General features: G+C 48.6%; 1 protein-coding gene across 2 annotated transcripts in view; it reads left to right on the top strand.

Annotated features, from left to right (window-relative positions):
* LOC137654629 (uncharacterized) overlaps window positions 1-13,953 on the top strand; it is a 129,704-nt gene that overhangs the window by 13,033 nt on the left and 102,718 nt on the right. For both annotated transcript variants that reach the window (XM_068388428.1, XM_068388429.1), the window contains exon 2: window positions 7,043-7,152. In XM_068388428.1, the coding sequence (XP_068244529.1) occupies window positions 7,043-7,152 (110 nt within the window). The remainder of the gene's footprint in view (window positions 1-7,042; window positions 7,153-13,953) is intronic.

The following is a 13,953-nucleotide window of genomic DNA, read 5'->3' as shown; positions in this document are numbered from 1 at the left end:
AGGAGACAACTGACCGATCACTGTTCCTGCCAGGTACCACCTTAGACCTCTCCAGGGATCGTTCGCGATCCCCGTCGGAGGATGGTCGTCCTTCGGGACTTTGTATCCAGTCACCCTCCAGACATGCTGTCCTGCCATCTCCTTTCAAGGAGGTTGCTCGCTACGTGCCATCTAAACCTGTCATTGTGTAGGCACCGGTCCCTTCGGTGCAAAAGGGCAATGAGCGCAAAACTGCGCATCATACCCTTGCGCGCCAGGTTATACCTGCGCGCCCTCCTGCTGTTGCCGCTGATCCTGATTTAGCGCCATGGCGCTCACCTGCGCGCGTGCGCGCAAATGTTCCATTTAAACGCCAGGGTTCCCCTGCGCGCCCACAACCATCGGCGCGCCCGCGCCCGCGCCCATCAGCTGTTCCTGAGATAGCGCGGCTGCGCCCACCTGCGCACATGCGCTCGCCTGCGCGCACGTGCCCAGCAGTTCGTTACACGCGCGGTCCAAGAGGCACCTAAGTTAGCGCACAGGCGCTCACAGGTGTCTCTAGACGACAAACACGCGGTCCAAGAGGCACCTAAGTTAGCGCACAGGCGCTCACAGGTGTCTCTAGACCCCCAACACTCTTATACTGCTAAGGGTGATGCTCGCCAACCTCGCGCGGTTCCTGTTATAGCGCAAACACACTCGCCAACGCACCAGTGCGCTTGTACATCACAGCACGCAGTCCAGGAGGTTCCCAAGATAGTGCACGGGCGCTCACGGGTTCCCCTCGACTCTCTGCTAACGGCACGCAATATAAAAACTGCGCACAATGTTCCAGTAGCACGCGAGGTTCCAGCTGCGCGCCCAGTTCCCATCCTAACAGCGCACACCTACATGGTCAGTTCCTGCTGCTCGCCCTGCTCTCCCATCGCAACAACGCACACCTGTGCGCCCACATCCTGATGCGCGCCCGGCTATCTCACGATCGCCTTAGGCAGCTGCACAACCTGCACACCTCTCGCCTGCGCGCTAACGTGTGAACTCGCCCTCGCGCTATCGCCAGGCGGCGCAATCGCGCCTATGCCCAATCGTGACAGACACGCGCCACCATGCTACCACGCACTCGCGCTCATCAGTAGCCCATCAGCCCACTGCGTGCCCTTGCATCCAGCCTTCTACCCCTCCTCATAAGATAGCTCCTTTGCGCCAAACGCCCTCGCCATCTGCCCGCGTACCCACGCGCCCTCAACCTCGCACGCCCTCAACCTCGCACGCCCTCAACCTCGCACGCCCTCAACCTCGCACGCCCTCAACCTCGCACGCCCATGCCCACACTCGCGCGCGAGCGCGAATATCGTGCTGCGCATGATTCATTTACGCGCAATCCAGATCAGGGCTTTTCACACGATCACGCCCGAGTTACATCAGGGGTATAGGCGGACAGGTCAACATCGCACTCCCCTCCCTGCAAGCGCAGAACAACGCGCTTGCTGGAGGAGGGGAGGTTTCCGGACAGGTCTAAGGATCTTTCTTCTTCCTTCATTGCAGATTCTCAACAGGCGAACCCTCATGTGTCGACTCCTCCAGGGGATCGAACGAGTCCCTTCCCTCCAGAGGGAGTATCTGACAGTGCGAATGTCAGCCAGCAGCCCTGGTTTGGTACCATTGTCAGAGCGCTTATGCAGGCAATGAAGCCTGTGCTTTCTGACTTGGGTCACAAATCAGTGGCAACTTCCTCCCCCCTGAAGAGGAAGAGAGGAGTCCCATACGTGGTAACTTCTCCAAGGACTATCCGGTCCCCTCGCAAGTCCTTACGTAAGGCTCCTACCCCACCTCAGACTTTCTCTCCCTCCTCTGTGGATGAGTATTACCCATCCTCAGGAGAGCCGGAAGATCCGGTCTGTTCCCCCATCGCATCAATGGGGGAAACTCCACCATATCCTGAGAAGTCCCCTCGTGTAGAGGTGGCGAAGGCCTTACATCCTTCATTGCTGGAGTCCTGCATTCCTCCTAGGAGGGAGCCGAAGGACTCGAAGACTGTTCCCAAGTCTTCCGCAAGGACCCGACAGGAACCAGATAGACCTTTGGAGAACGTCTGCGAGTCTCCCTAGGAAGAGCCTCTGGGGACGGGAGACTTCGCTGCCAGTCCGTCAGGAGGAGAGCACCAGGAGTCAGAAAATGCGTTCTGGCAAGTCCTGACCCTCATGAGGAACCTCAGTGGGATCCCAGACCCAGAGATTCCTCCTTGTGAAGGGAAGGATATGGTCCTGGACCGAATCTACGGCACCCAGAAACCCTCTAGGGCCAGTGCAGCTTTGCCCTGGTCTCAGGGGATGAAGAGTGCCAGAGACAAGGTCGAGGGCCAGCTCTCTGAGCTTGCCTCCTCCAATAGATCCAGTGCCGGTAACAAGCTCCTCCCTCCTCCTCGAATACATCAGAGGAGGTACTTTGAAATCCTAGAGGAGACTTGTTTGAGTCTTCCAGTACACCATTTGATGGAAGAACTCACTGGAGGAGTCCCTCTTAAGAGAGACTCCAACCGGCAAGTGTCCTATTCCGCAACTGAGATCCTAAGCCAGGAGAAAGTTGCGAAGTGTGCCATGCAGGCAACTTCGTGACTGGACATCTGGCTGGGATCTCTGGGCATCCTGGTACGTTCTGAGGTCCTGTCCAAAGAAAGTACCAGGAAGGCACTGGAGACATTCTTACTCTCAGGCATGCGAACCATCGAGTTTCTGGCCCATCAAGTCTCGAGCTTGTGAGCCAACACGATTCTCAAATGGGACGCAGTGGCTGAGAGGTTCCACCAGAAGATCCCCAGTTCTGATGTTAGCAGGCTCAGACACTCTTCCGTTCTCGGTAAGAGCTTGTTTGAGCCAAAGGACGTGGAGCTAGCCTCTGAGAGGTGGAGGAAGTCCAATCAGGATTCCCTCATCCACAAGGCCCTGACATCGAGGCCTTACAAACCTCCAGCAGCTCAGCAACCCCGTCCAGCTAAGGACACTAGGAAGACAACAACAACGACAGGGAAGCAGGTGTCTAAGCCCTTTCCTGCCAAGGGCAGAAGGGGCAAGAAGTTCTCCAGGGGAGGAGGCAAGAACCCTAGAGCGAACGGCCGAGGCCGTAAACGCTAGGATTGGCAGTCCCCCTGCATGTCCACCAGTGGGGGGATGCCTACAAAGTTGCGCGACAAGGTGGCAGCAACTCTGGGCAGATACCTGGACGATTTCCGTAATCGGTCAGGGTTATCGCGTCCCATTCATCTCATGTCTACCTCCCCTGACAGCGAATTCAGTGTCTTTGAGCTCCCTTACCATGGGATCGGTAAAGGGACAGGCCCTCCGGGCAGAAGTCCAGACCATGTTGAAGAAGGACTTTCTCCAAGAGGTTTTGGACGGGTCCCCAGGCTTCTACAGTCAACTCTTTCTTGTGAGAAAGGCATCTGGAGGCTGGAGACCAGTCATCGACCTCTCGACACTGAACGGGTTTGTCAAACAGACTCTGTTCAGTATGGAGATGGCAGACACGGTCAGGCTTGCAGTGAGACCACAAGACTTCATGTGCACACTGGACCTGAAGGACGCGTACTTCCAGATCCCAGTCCACCCGTCTTCAAGGAAGTACTTAAGATTTTGCCTAGACGACAAGATCTACCAGTTCAAGGTGCTGTGCTTCGGTCTCTCCACAGCACCCCAAGTGTTCACCAAGGTGTTCACCCTGATTTCATCATGGGCTCACAGGATCGGCATCCGTCTCCTCCGTTATCTGGACGACTGGCTGATCCTAGCAGACTCAAAGGCAACCCTTCTTTGCAACCGAGACAAGCTTCCCGAACTTTGCCAAGATCTAGGGATCATGGTAAACCTCGAGAAGTCCTCTCTGCAGCCCTCTCAGAGACTGGTATACCTAGGCATGGTCATAGACACCAATCTCCACAAAGCCTTCCCATCATACGACAGGATAGCAAGGCTGAGGAAGGTCGCGAGACCTTTCCTCACACGAGAAGAACTTCCAGCCCAAACGTGGTTACGTCTCCTCGGCCATCTCTCCTCCCTGGCCCGTCTGGTTCCCAACAGTCGCCTCAGGATTTGATCCCTCCAGTGGCGACTCAAGTCGCGGTGGAATCAAGGACACGATTCCCCGGACACCCTGATCCCTATGGGACAACGGGAACAGACTGATCTCCAGTGGTGGGTGGCAGACGAGAAACTACGAAAGGGAGTGGATCTTCTCGTCCTCCCCCCGGACTTGATGTTGTTTTCGGGCGCGTCAAAGAAAGGGTGGGGGCCCACGTTCTGAACCACAGGACCTCAGGCCTGTGGTCAGAATCAGAAAAGTACCTTCACATAAGCCAGCTAGAAATGAAGGCCGTGTTCCTGGCACTTCAGAAGTTCCACCAAGTCTTGGCGGGCCAACTGTGGTAGTGATGAGCAACAACACCACAGTGGTGGCTTATATCAACAAGCAGGGAGGTACCTTTTCAGAACAGCTATCCCATCTTGCAGTAGAGATACTGAGATGGTCCGAAGTCCACTCGATCACACTAGCAGCTCGCTTCATTCCGGGCAAAAGGAATGTGCTCGCCGACAGTCTGAGCAGAGCGACACAGATAGTGAGTACCGAGTGGTCTTTGGATCCTCAAGTAGCCAACAAAGTCTTGACTTTTTGGGGTTCCCCGACTGTGGACCTGTTCGCTACTGTGCTGAACTACAATCTCCCGCTGTACTGCTCCCTAGTCCCGGATCCCAAGGCTCTCTGGCAAGATGCCTTCCAACAACTGTGGGACAACATCGATGTGTATGCCTTTCCCCCGTTCTGTCTGATGAGGAGAATACTCAACAAGATCAGAATATCGGTCAACCTTTCAATGACCCTCATAGTTCCCCTATGGCATCACGCATAATGGTTCCCGGACCTTCTGCAACTCCTTACGGAGCCTCCAAGGGAACTCCCTCCACGTCACGAGCTACTCAAACAACCACATGCCAACATCTTCCACAAAGCCGTAGCTTCGCTTCGACTTCACGCCTGGAGACTATCCAGCATCTCCTCAAAGAGAGAGGATTTTCGCAACAAGTTGTGAACAGGATGTCTGGACACCTGCGCAAGTCATCCGCAGGGGTCTACCAGGCGAAGTGGTGAGTTTTTTGTGGTTGGTGTCGTGGAAGGGGTATCTCTCCACTCGATGCCACTATTCCAGCAATAGCCGAGTTCCTCGTATATTTGCGGGAGGAAATGCGCCTTGCAGTCTCGGCAGTGAAAGGCTATCGCTCAGCCGTAAGTCTTGCCTTCAGGATCAAAGGAATGGACATTTCTTCTTCGCTGGAACTTTCTCTTCTCATACGAAGCTATGAACTTACCTGCCCTCAGTCGGAAGTGAGACCCCCTCCTTGGAACGTGGTTCGAGTTCTCAGGTCTCTAAAGAGATCTCCCTACGAACCACTACGCCAGGCTTCAGATCGCCACCTTACTTGGAAGACTGTGTTTCTGCTAGCTTTGGCCTCGGCCAAGCGAGTCAGCGAACTACATGTTCTCTCATAAGACATCGCCCATTCAAGGGGATGGGGGAAGGTAACCTTCAGTTTCGTCCCTGAGTTTGTCGCCAAGACTCAGAACCCGGGAGTGCCGGACCCTCGGTTCGACTCTCTCCAGGTTTCGAGTCTCCGTTCTGTAACAGATGACCCAGACCATCTCCTACTTTGCCCAGTAAGGAGTCTGAGGTTGTATCTTAAGAGAACAGCTGCAGTTCGTCCCCAGGTTCAAGCCTTGTTTGTGAGCACTGGGAAAACGAAGAGAATGGTCACCAGGAATACCATCTCTGCCTGGATTCGCAAGGTAATACACTTGCCCTTGAATCCTGACCCTTCTCCGTCACGTCGCCCTAGAGCGCATGATGTCGGGCATAGCTACGTCCCTGGCCTTCAAGAAGAATTATTCAGTGACGCAGGTCCTGCAAGCTGGGGTGTGGAAGTGTCAGACCACCTTCACAGCCCACAACCTGCAAGACGTGACCCACAGGAGGCTCTATACGTTTTCTATCGGCCCTTTGGTGGCTGCACAACAGCTGGTCTAAACCTCAGGCTCCTTAATGGACAAGTAGCAGAAGGTTGAGAGCATTGTTACCCGGTCTTAGTCTGCATGAATGAAAAGGTTTGTCTGGCCCTTATTCTTTTCTTCATCCTCCCCTCTCTTGGGGAAAGCAGCATCCTGGGTTCTCTGCACAGCTGACCTCAAACCACTGCAGGTAAACCATGCTTCCTTGTGTTCCTAGTATTAAGTGTAATACTGTCATGTCCACATACCCTGACGAGGTGGTATTGGGAGAGTCCTAGCCTAGATTTCCATCTGAGGAACTCCAGGTCAACTTCCTGGGACGAGTCACTTTTCACCTTCGCACACAACCTTACGTAGACCGCAGCAGTTTCACAGCCGCTAGCGAGGAGCAGGGATTCCCCATTGTCTGAGTACGTAAACACTCAAATATGGAATCCCCGGGCAAGCCAAAGCCAGTATGGCAGGAACTTACCACCCTTCCTAAGGGTTAAGTCACCCCATGTAAATAGCGTAGATAATTTGTATTTTTCCTAACTATACAAACCTTAGCTATTTACACATATTTGCCCGCCAGCCCTGTCCCCCGGGATAAGTCCTACCTCTAAGTAAAGTGAAGCACTCACTGTGTGTGTGAGGGGGAAGGGGTAGCAAGCTACCCCTCCCTACCCCCCTGCTAACTAGCGGAGGGGTAGTAAACCCTCGTTAAAATTCTTATGGCTCGTCATTTCAGCTACGCCGAAGTAAATACCCCATGTAAATAGCTAAGGTTTGTATAGTTAGGAAAAATAAAAATTATCTACGAATTTGTCATATTTTGGATGATCACCAAATGTAATTTTAAACAGGGAAATACACCGGTTGGGAGGCATCCATAACTTGTTAACATTATATTTATATAATTTAGTATTCAAATAGAACCAATTAATAAGGTAGCATAACCATTTTTCAGTGTTCTACTAATAGCCTATTCTGTTGAATTTATTGAAAACCATCCATTTTTCCATCTTTGCAGGAATAATGTCAAATTACAGAGCAACAGAAGAGTTACTAGAATGTCCGTTTGATCCTGTCCACAGGATACTTCCCCATCGCATGGCTGGTCACATAACGAAATGCTGGAAGGTAATTTTTATAAAAATGTAAATCTATTTTTTGAGCATTCAAGGTATGACATTTTTAAGAGGTTTGTGATATACTGGCTTCTATATACAGTAGTTAATTTCTGGGTCGAACCTGTGACGGCCGGCGAAAAAGTCCTTCTTTGTACTTTTTCTGATATAAATCTTCCAAATATACCAGAGAAAATTAAAAGCATGGAATGCAGAGGTTACAACCCTCGCGCGAGCACCTTGTTGGTGTCGTATATCTAACAAGGGCGTTTGTAAAACACTATTCACAGGCTGTCTTCCATTTAGATAATCCCTTCATCAAAGGGGGAGGGCCGTGACAGGCCCTAGAGAATACAGTTGGGTTACCCTACCGACACCCACCACTCGCGCTCACTAGGTCATCCTTCTGTGTTGGACTTGCCAGCAAAGTTTTAAGTGTTTTGCCCAGTGTTTTTCGAAGTGATTGTCGTTTATTCAACATGACTGACGTTGATACTTCACCCTTACCAATGTTAAGTACCATAGTTTGTTTTGGCAGCTTTTGACAGTACCGGGCATTTGTTCTGTTTCCAATATGGTGGTTTTTAGTTTTGGAAGCGATTGTCTTGCCGAGGTATCGGCAGCCATTTTGGGTTATGTTCGCTTCGGTAAATATTCTAGTTAATTTTGCCCATCTGGTACTCTTTCATCTTGGTTATATCACTTACGTTTTATGGCCTTTTATTGTTATCATTAATTTTTGCTATGGTATTTATTTGCTTGCAAGTCCAATTTGGACCTACGAAGAATAGCGATTTAAAGAATAGCGAATTAAAGTTTAGCGATTTAGTCTTAGTTTGTTCTCGCCTCAGAGGCTTCGATTTAGACTATATCCTTGTTTTTTTGTTACGTTATTCTTCGTTCTTGGTTATTACTAAGAAAAGCAATCAATTTTATTAATGTTCTTGTTTTATTGTGTGATGTTAGTTTTTTATTATGTAACCTTGAGAGCGAAAACAGAGACTGCTCGTTCCCTGTTCTACAGATATGAGTTATTCCTTCTCTCGTTTTCTTTGTTAGCTCGAGTAAGAGAGGTGAATTTCCCGTTCTCCGTTTTTATACGATCACGAGTTATTCAAGCCTCCTCTTAGTATCAGAGTTGATGATAGTACGTTTAATATTATAAACGTTTTTATTGATGTGGTTACTGTTAATATAGCTAACACTATTAATAGGTACGTTAGTGTATGAGTCATTAATTGGGGTCGTTTTATACCGACACCCTTAGCTCCGAAGTTATGCTTAGCTCCGCCTTGAGTTATGCTCCGCTATATGGATACTCATTGGGTGAGAACTAGTTAACGTTCAGGAGCAGATTTTTGGAGTGCAACGGTGTAATCCGGCACTCGGACTCCGGCTGAAGCCTTTTACACACGAACCTTTGTCATGTTTGATCATAATTACACCGTTACGGCCGGCTTCACGGGAGATAACACAATCATTCATTGAGGTTAATGTTATCGTACCGGGAACGGTCACGATATCACGGTGACGGGCCTTTGCTACCGGATCTCCGGTACAAACAGAGATCAAGCAGACGGCCAGAACCGGAGTTAACAATGTGATACCGATGAAGACTTCACAGTTTCATTATTACGGTCCCTTTTTCATCGAATCTCCGGCTTCACTGGAGATAACACAAACATTCAGTATTAGAGAATGTTATCGTACCGCTGAGGATCACGTTTTCACGATGACGGACCTTTGTCACTAGTTCTCCGTTACAAACAGAGATCAATCAGACGATCAGAATCAGGGTATGAACCCTTTTTCATAAATAATCACAATATCGTTATTACGATCCTTTTCATCGAATCTCCGGCTTAACCGGATATCGTACAGGCGATCAGCATTGAGGTTAATATTAGTTTTCCTCTGGTGTTCACGTTGTCACTATGACGGACCTTTGTACCGGGGATTGTTACCGGAGCTCCGTTACAGACAGAGCTCACTCAGACCACTGGTGGCCAATCTCTTGTTTTGCTGTAAAGGAAAGGATTTAACATGAATACAAAGTAAACTGTACTTACTTTAATGACACTTTGAATTTGCGTTGGTAATATTCATTAGTTATTCTTGAAAGTCCAAATAAAAATATATGAACATAACTATGCCTATATTTATGCATATATTTAATTCTAACTATGTATAAATATGGATAAATATCCATACAACATCGTGTTCAAATAGAAATAAATTGATTATGCCTATATTTATGCATTTTCAATTCTAACTATGCCTAAATATGAATAAATATCCATACAACATAGTGTTCAAATAGAAATAAATTGATTGTGCCTATATTTGTGCATATTCAATTCTAACTATACCTAAATATGAATAGATATTCATACAACATCGTGTTCAAATAGAAATAAATTGATTATGCCTATATTTATACATATTCAATTCTAACTATGCCTAAATATGAATAAATATCCATACAACATAGTGTTCAAATAGAAATAAGTTTCCACTCAGTACTGGGAACCAAACGTTGGCCCCTTCTAATGAAGGGCCGGGTCGAGACTAACCATGCCATGAGAGGCTATCTACTGTTCCTTGAAACTCTGGTCAGTGAACAGATGAATCAATAGAATACTAATAGCCAGTAAATAATGTTAGACCCGGTTCTGAACGTCTGAGTCAGGGGTGGCCAACCTGTGGCGGATGCGCCAACAGTGTCACATTTCATGAATACAAGTGTCGAACTATACCCCAAAAGATAGTACATTAAATGATTTTTCTTTAAAATTGATTTTTATGAGTTGTACAGTTGATCCCAGCCTGTGAATAGGATCACTAACCAAAGTTCAAGGAACATCCAGACTTATGTCCCCTTTCTTTTACAGAAGGTTCGCCTACATGGTTCCCGTCAGGATGATGATGAATCTCTCTGGCCTGCAAGAGAGGCTCTCCGCCCTTGGTTATCAAGGTTGGGAAGAAATGCTCCATCTAGAGGTCCCTATCTCCTCAGAGTGTCCTCTCTAAGGTTGGACGACGACCCCATGGACGGGCAGGTAGGTGGGGATGAATTTTGAGCCTTCAGCTTTGCAATTACCTACGTCACCGACCTAGGACCCTTAATGGATCCTGATGTTCATGTTACCCTGCATAAACCGTGACTGCTAAAAGCAACACATTCTAGGGAAAACCAAGGGGCTATGACGGAGCTCAAAAGTATGGTAGTGAGTCAGATCCGTTCAGGAACTCAGAAGTTTCCCCCTACAGCCCCAGGCATATCGAAGTAACCTCCTTCGATAAAAACAACGCATAGAGATTTGCCTTACAGGTTCCATATATAGATGGTACCATAAATCTGGATGGCATAGACATCCTCCCTCTGGGGGACCTAGAATTTACTCCCAGGTACTAGAATTCCCGTTCAACGGATTCATTCGATTGAAAGAGATTGCCTTGGTTAGGTTAGACAAGGTACCGAAGGTAACAGTATTATTTCCTAAAGGGCAGGCCCGATCTGTCTGGACCAGGATGTTGTCAGTCTGGGGGTTACGATAATTCCAAGATCTGCCCTTCCAATTCGACCTACACGTTTGATGGTCTGATCGGGTTAGTTGTGGGAAATACGTTCTGTCTGAGGCCTCTATCAGACAGGAATCGATAGTCGGTTACCCACTCGTCATCACAGCCTCCCTCCGATTCGACGTCTATGCATCCAAATCCCCCTCATCAGGTGGTCTACCTCACTGATTCCCCAGGTACACAGCCCAACCCCGTTGGGATGTTTTACCTGCATACAGCCCTAGATCCGAACCCTCAGGCTCCTCTCGTGGACACCAGAGAGGAAGCTACAGGAGTAGAAGACAGTCTCGCCATCGAGACGGACCTAGAAAAAAGGGGGCTCGGAGAAGGAAAGTACCTAGATTCACCCCCTCACAACGCGGTGGTCCCGGTAGGGGGTAGACTTTACCACTTTCGAGACCATTGGACCTTCGGTCTATGGGCTCATAGCATAATCTCTAAAGGTTTGAGGTGAAAATGGCCACAAGGTCCTCCTCCTCCACCAGTGACCTTCTCCCAGAAATCCACTCCCATCCTGGAAGAGTACACCACAGGGTTACTCAAGAAGAAGCAATCAAACGGGATCGATCACTGAAGTTCCAAAGCCACCTGTTCACAATTCCGAAGAAAGGCTTGGCGGCATTGAGAGTGGACCTGGACTTGTCAAGCTAAACTCTTACATTCTCTGCGACAAGTTCCGGATGTTGACTATCTCTCAGGTACGGACCTTACTTCCCCTAGGACCGTCACCACCTCTGTCGATCTTACCGACGACTATTATCTTGCGCCTTTAGCTCGAAACTTCTCTTCTTATCTGGGTTTCCGCCTAAGCAGGAAAGCCTTTGTGTTCAAGACATGCCCTTTGGCCTCAACATTGATCCCAGGATATTCACAAAACTAGGAGAGAGAGTGTTAGAACAACTCAGGAACCAAGAGATACAGATCATTGCTTATCTGGCCGGTTGGCTCATTTGGGCCCGGCCGGTCATAGAAGGCAACAGAGCTACGAAGGAATTATTCCAATTTCTCGACAACCTGTGATTTCGGGTCAATCTCCAAAAAATCTCGCCTGCAACCATCAGTCCGCTTAGAATGGTTAGCCATTCAGTGGGACCTTTCGAAGCACACGTTGTCTCTCCCTTCCAAAAGGTAAGAGGAATAGTTTCCAAGATCAAAAAATTTTCTCAAACACAAACAGGTGTCCTAAGAGCCTTAGAAAGTATCCTCGGATTTTTCCAATTCACTTCAGTAACAGATCTAATAAAAGCCAAACTCAAAGACATCAATCGAGTTTGGAGAAAGAGAGCTACAGTACCTATAAGAGACATGGTCTCGAAGATCCCCTCTGTCTTGAAAATGAGACTACACCCATGGTCCGAACCGAAGGACCTCTCCAAATCGGTTCCTCTACAATTCCCACCTCCACAAGTGACATTCCATACAGCCGCGTCTCTAAGTGGATGGGGGGGATTACTCCGAACATCAGATGTTTCAGGTTCTTGGTCACTCTCCATGAAACAGTCCCATATCATTGTTCTCAAAGCCATGGCAGTGTTCTTGACCCTGAAGAGAGACTCTCCTCCGAGGTCGACCCACATCAGAGTAGTGTCAGACAGCACAGACGCAGTACACTACGTCAACAGGGGAGGATCCAAGTCACCCAACCTGAATCAGATCCTGGTCACTATCTTCGCCTGGGCAACAGAAGAGAACTGGTTCCTGTCAGCACCTCACCTAGCGGGAGGCCAGAATGTGAGAGCGGACTCACTATCCAGGACGGATCCACTGGAGTCAGAATGGTCTCTAGACATAATTTCATTCCGGTGGATACTCAGGCTCGTTCCAGGCCTCCAGGTAGATCTATTCGCAACTCAGATGAATCACTAACTTCCTTGTTATGTGACCCCAACCCTGGACCCTCGGGCTTATGCCATGGACGCATTACCCCGGGATTGGAACCATTAGAAGAAGATTTCCCTATCTCCCCCAGGGAATCTTCTAAAAACTTTTACACAAACTACGCTCCTTCCCGGGCGCAGTGGCTTTAGTACCACCTCACTGGCCAAGAACAGTTGGTTTCCTCTCCTCCTCGAGTTGAAACTCAGTCCCATCCGGATCCCGTTCCTCAAACTGACCCGAGTATCCAAACTCACTGTGTTAGATTACTCAAGGATAGCCAAAACTCTAACTTTGTGGACTACAGGAAGTTGGCAGCTCGTAGAGATGCGAACATTGAACCGGAAACGATCTCTTCATCGAATGGGACAAAAAGGGACTCGACAATTCGCCAATATGATTCGGCCGTTAACAACTAGTAGGTCCCCTAAGAGTGCAGACCATACTCGTATGTCCCCGCATTTAGCCATCTCTTTCTTGAGGTTCCTATTTGACAAAGGCCTAACAGTTAGCACTTTAACCACCATCAAGTCAGCTTTGAAGAAGATCTACCTTGTTGGGTTCAACATTAACCTAGCTGATTCCTATTTCTCATCAACCCCAAAAACATGTGCTAGGCTTCTACCTTCGGTTCGGCCACAAAAGGACTCTTGGTCTCTGAACGGTGTTCTCAAACTTGCGATGGACACGGACAATGAATCCTGCTCTTATATCACTCTTCTTAGGAAGACTTTATTTCTAACGGCTATGGCTTCAGGTGATGGAACATCAGAACTAGCAGCTCTCACGAACCCGGAAAACATAGATTTCCTCCCTTCAGCCGAAGTACTCCTTTCCAGACAAAGCTTCCCTAGCTAAAAAATGAGGATCCGCAAAATAGGTGCTCCTCTCGGAAGATTATTCTTCATCCCCAGGATTTTTCTCCGTGTACAGTCACACTCTCAAGCCCCTTTTTAGCTAGAACTGCCACCCGCTCGTCTGGCTCCTTGGTTATCAGGGAACAAGGAGGTACTAGTTCCATTCACGGTATCAGGCAACAAATCCTCTACTTCATTAAACATACTAATCCGGAATCATTTCCCCAGGCTCATGATATACGGACAGTAGATGCCTCCAACAATGATTTCCAGAACAGGGACTTTGATGATTTTAAAAAATATACGGGTTGGAAATCCCCTATGGTTGTCAAACGCCAATATCTAAAGATCTTACAGGCCCTTAAATACCCAACGATGGCAGAGGGGAGCCTTATCTCTCCCCATTAATCTCCTCTTCTTCCTTTCTTCCATCTCTTCTCTTCTCCCTCCTACCCGCCACTCACACCACGTCGCCGCTCTCCTTGGTAGTTCGTTAGCCC

Source organism: Palaemon carinicauda, chromosome 15 (genome assembly GCF_036898095.1).
Source record: "Palaemon carinicauda isolate YSFRI2023 chromosome 15, ASM3689809v2, whole genome shotgun sequence".
Lineage (NCBI taxonomy): Eukaryota > Metazoa > Arthropoda > Malacostraca > Decapoda > Palaemonidae > Palaemon > Palaemon carinicauda.
Note: the sequence above shows the minus strand (reverse complement) of the source record. Positions and strands in the feature narration are given on the sequence as shown.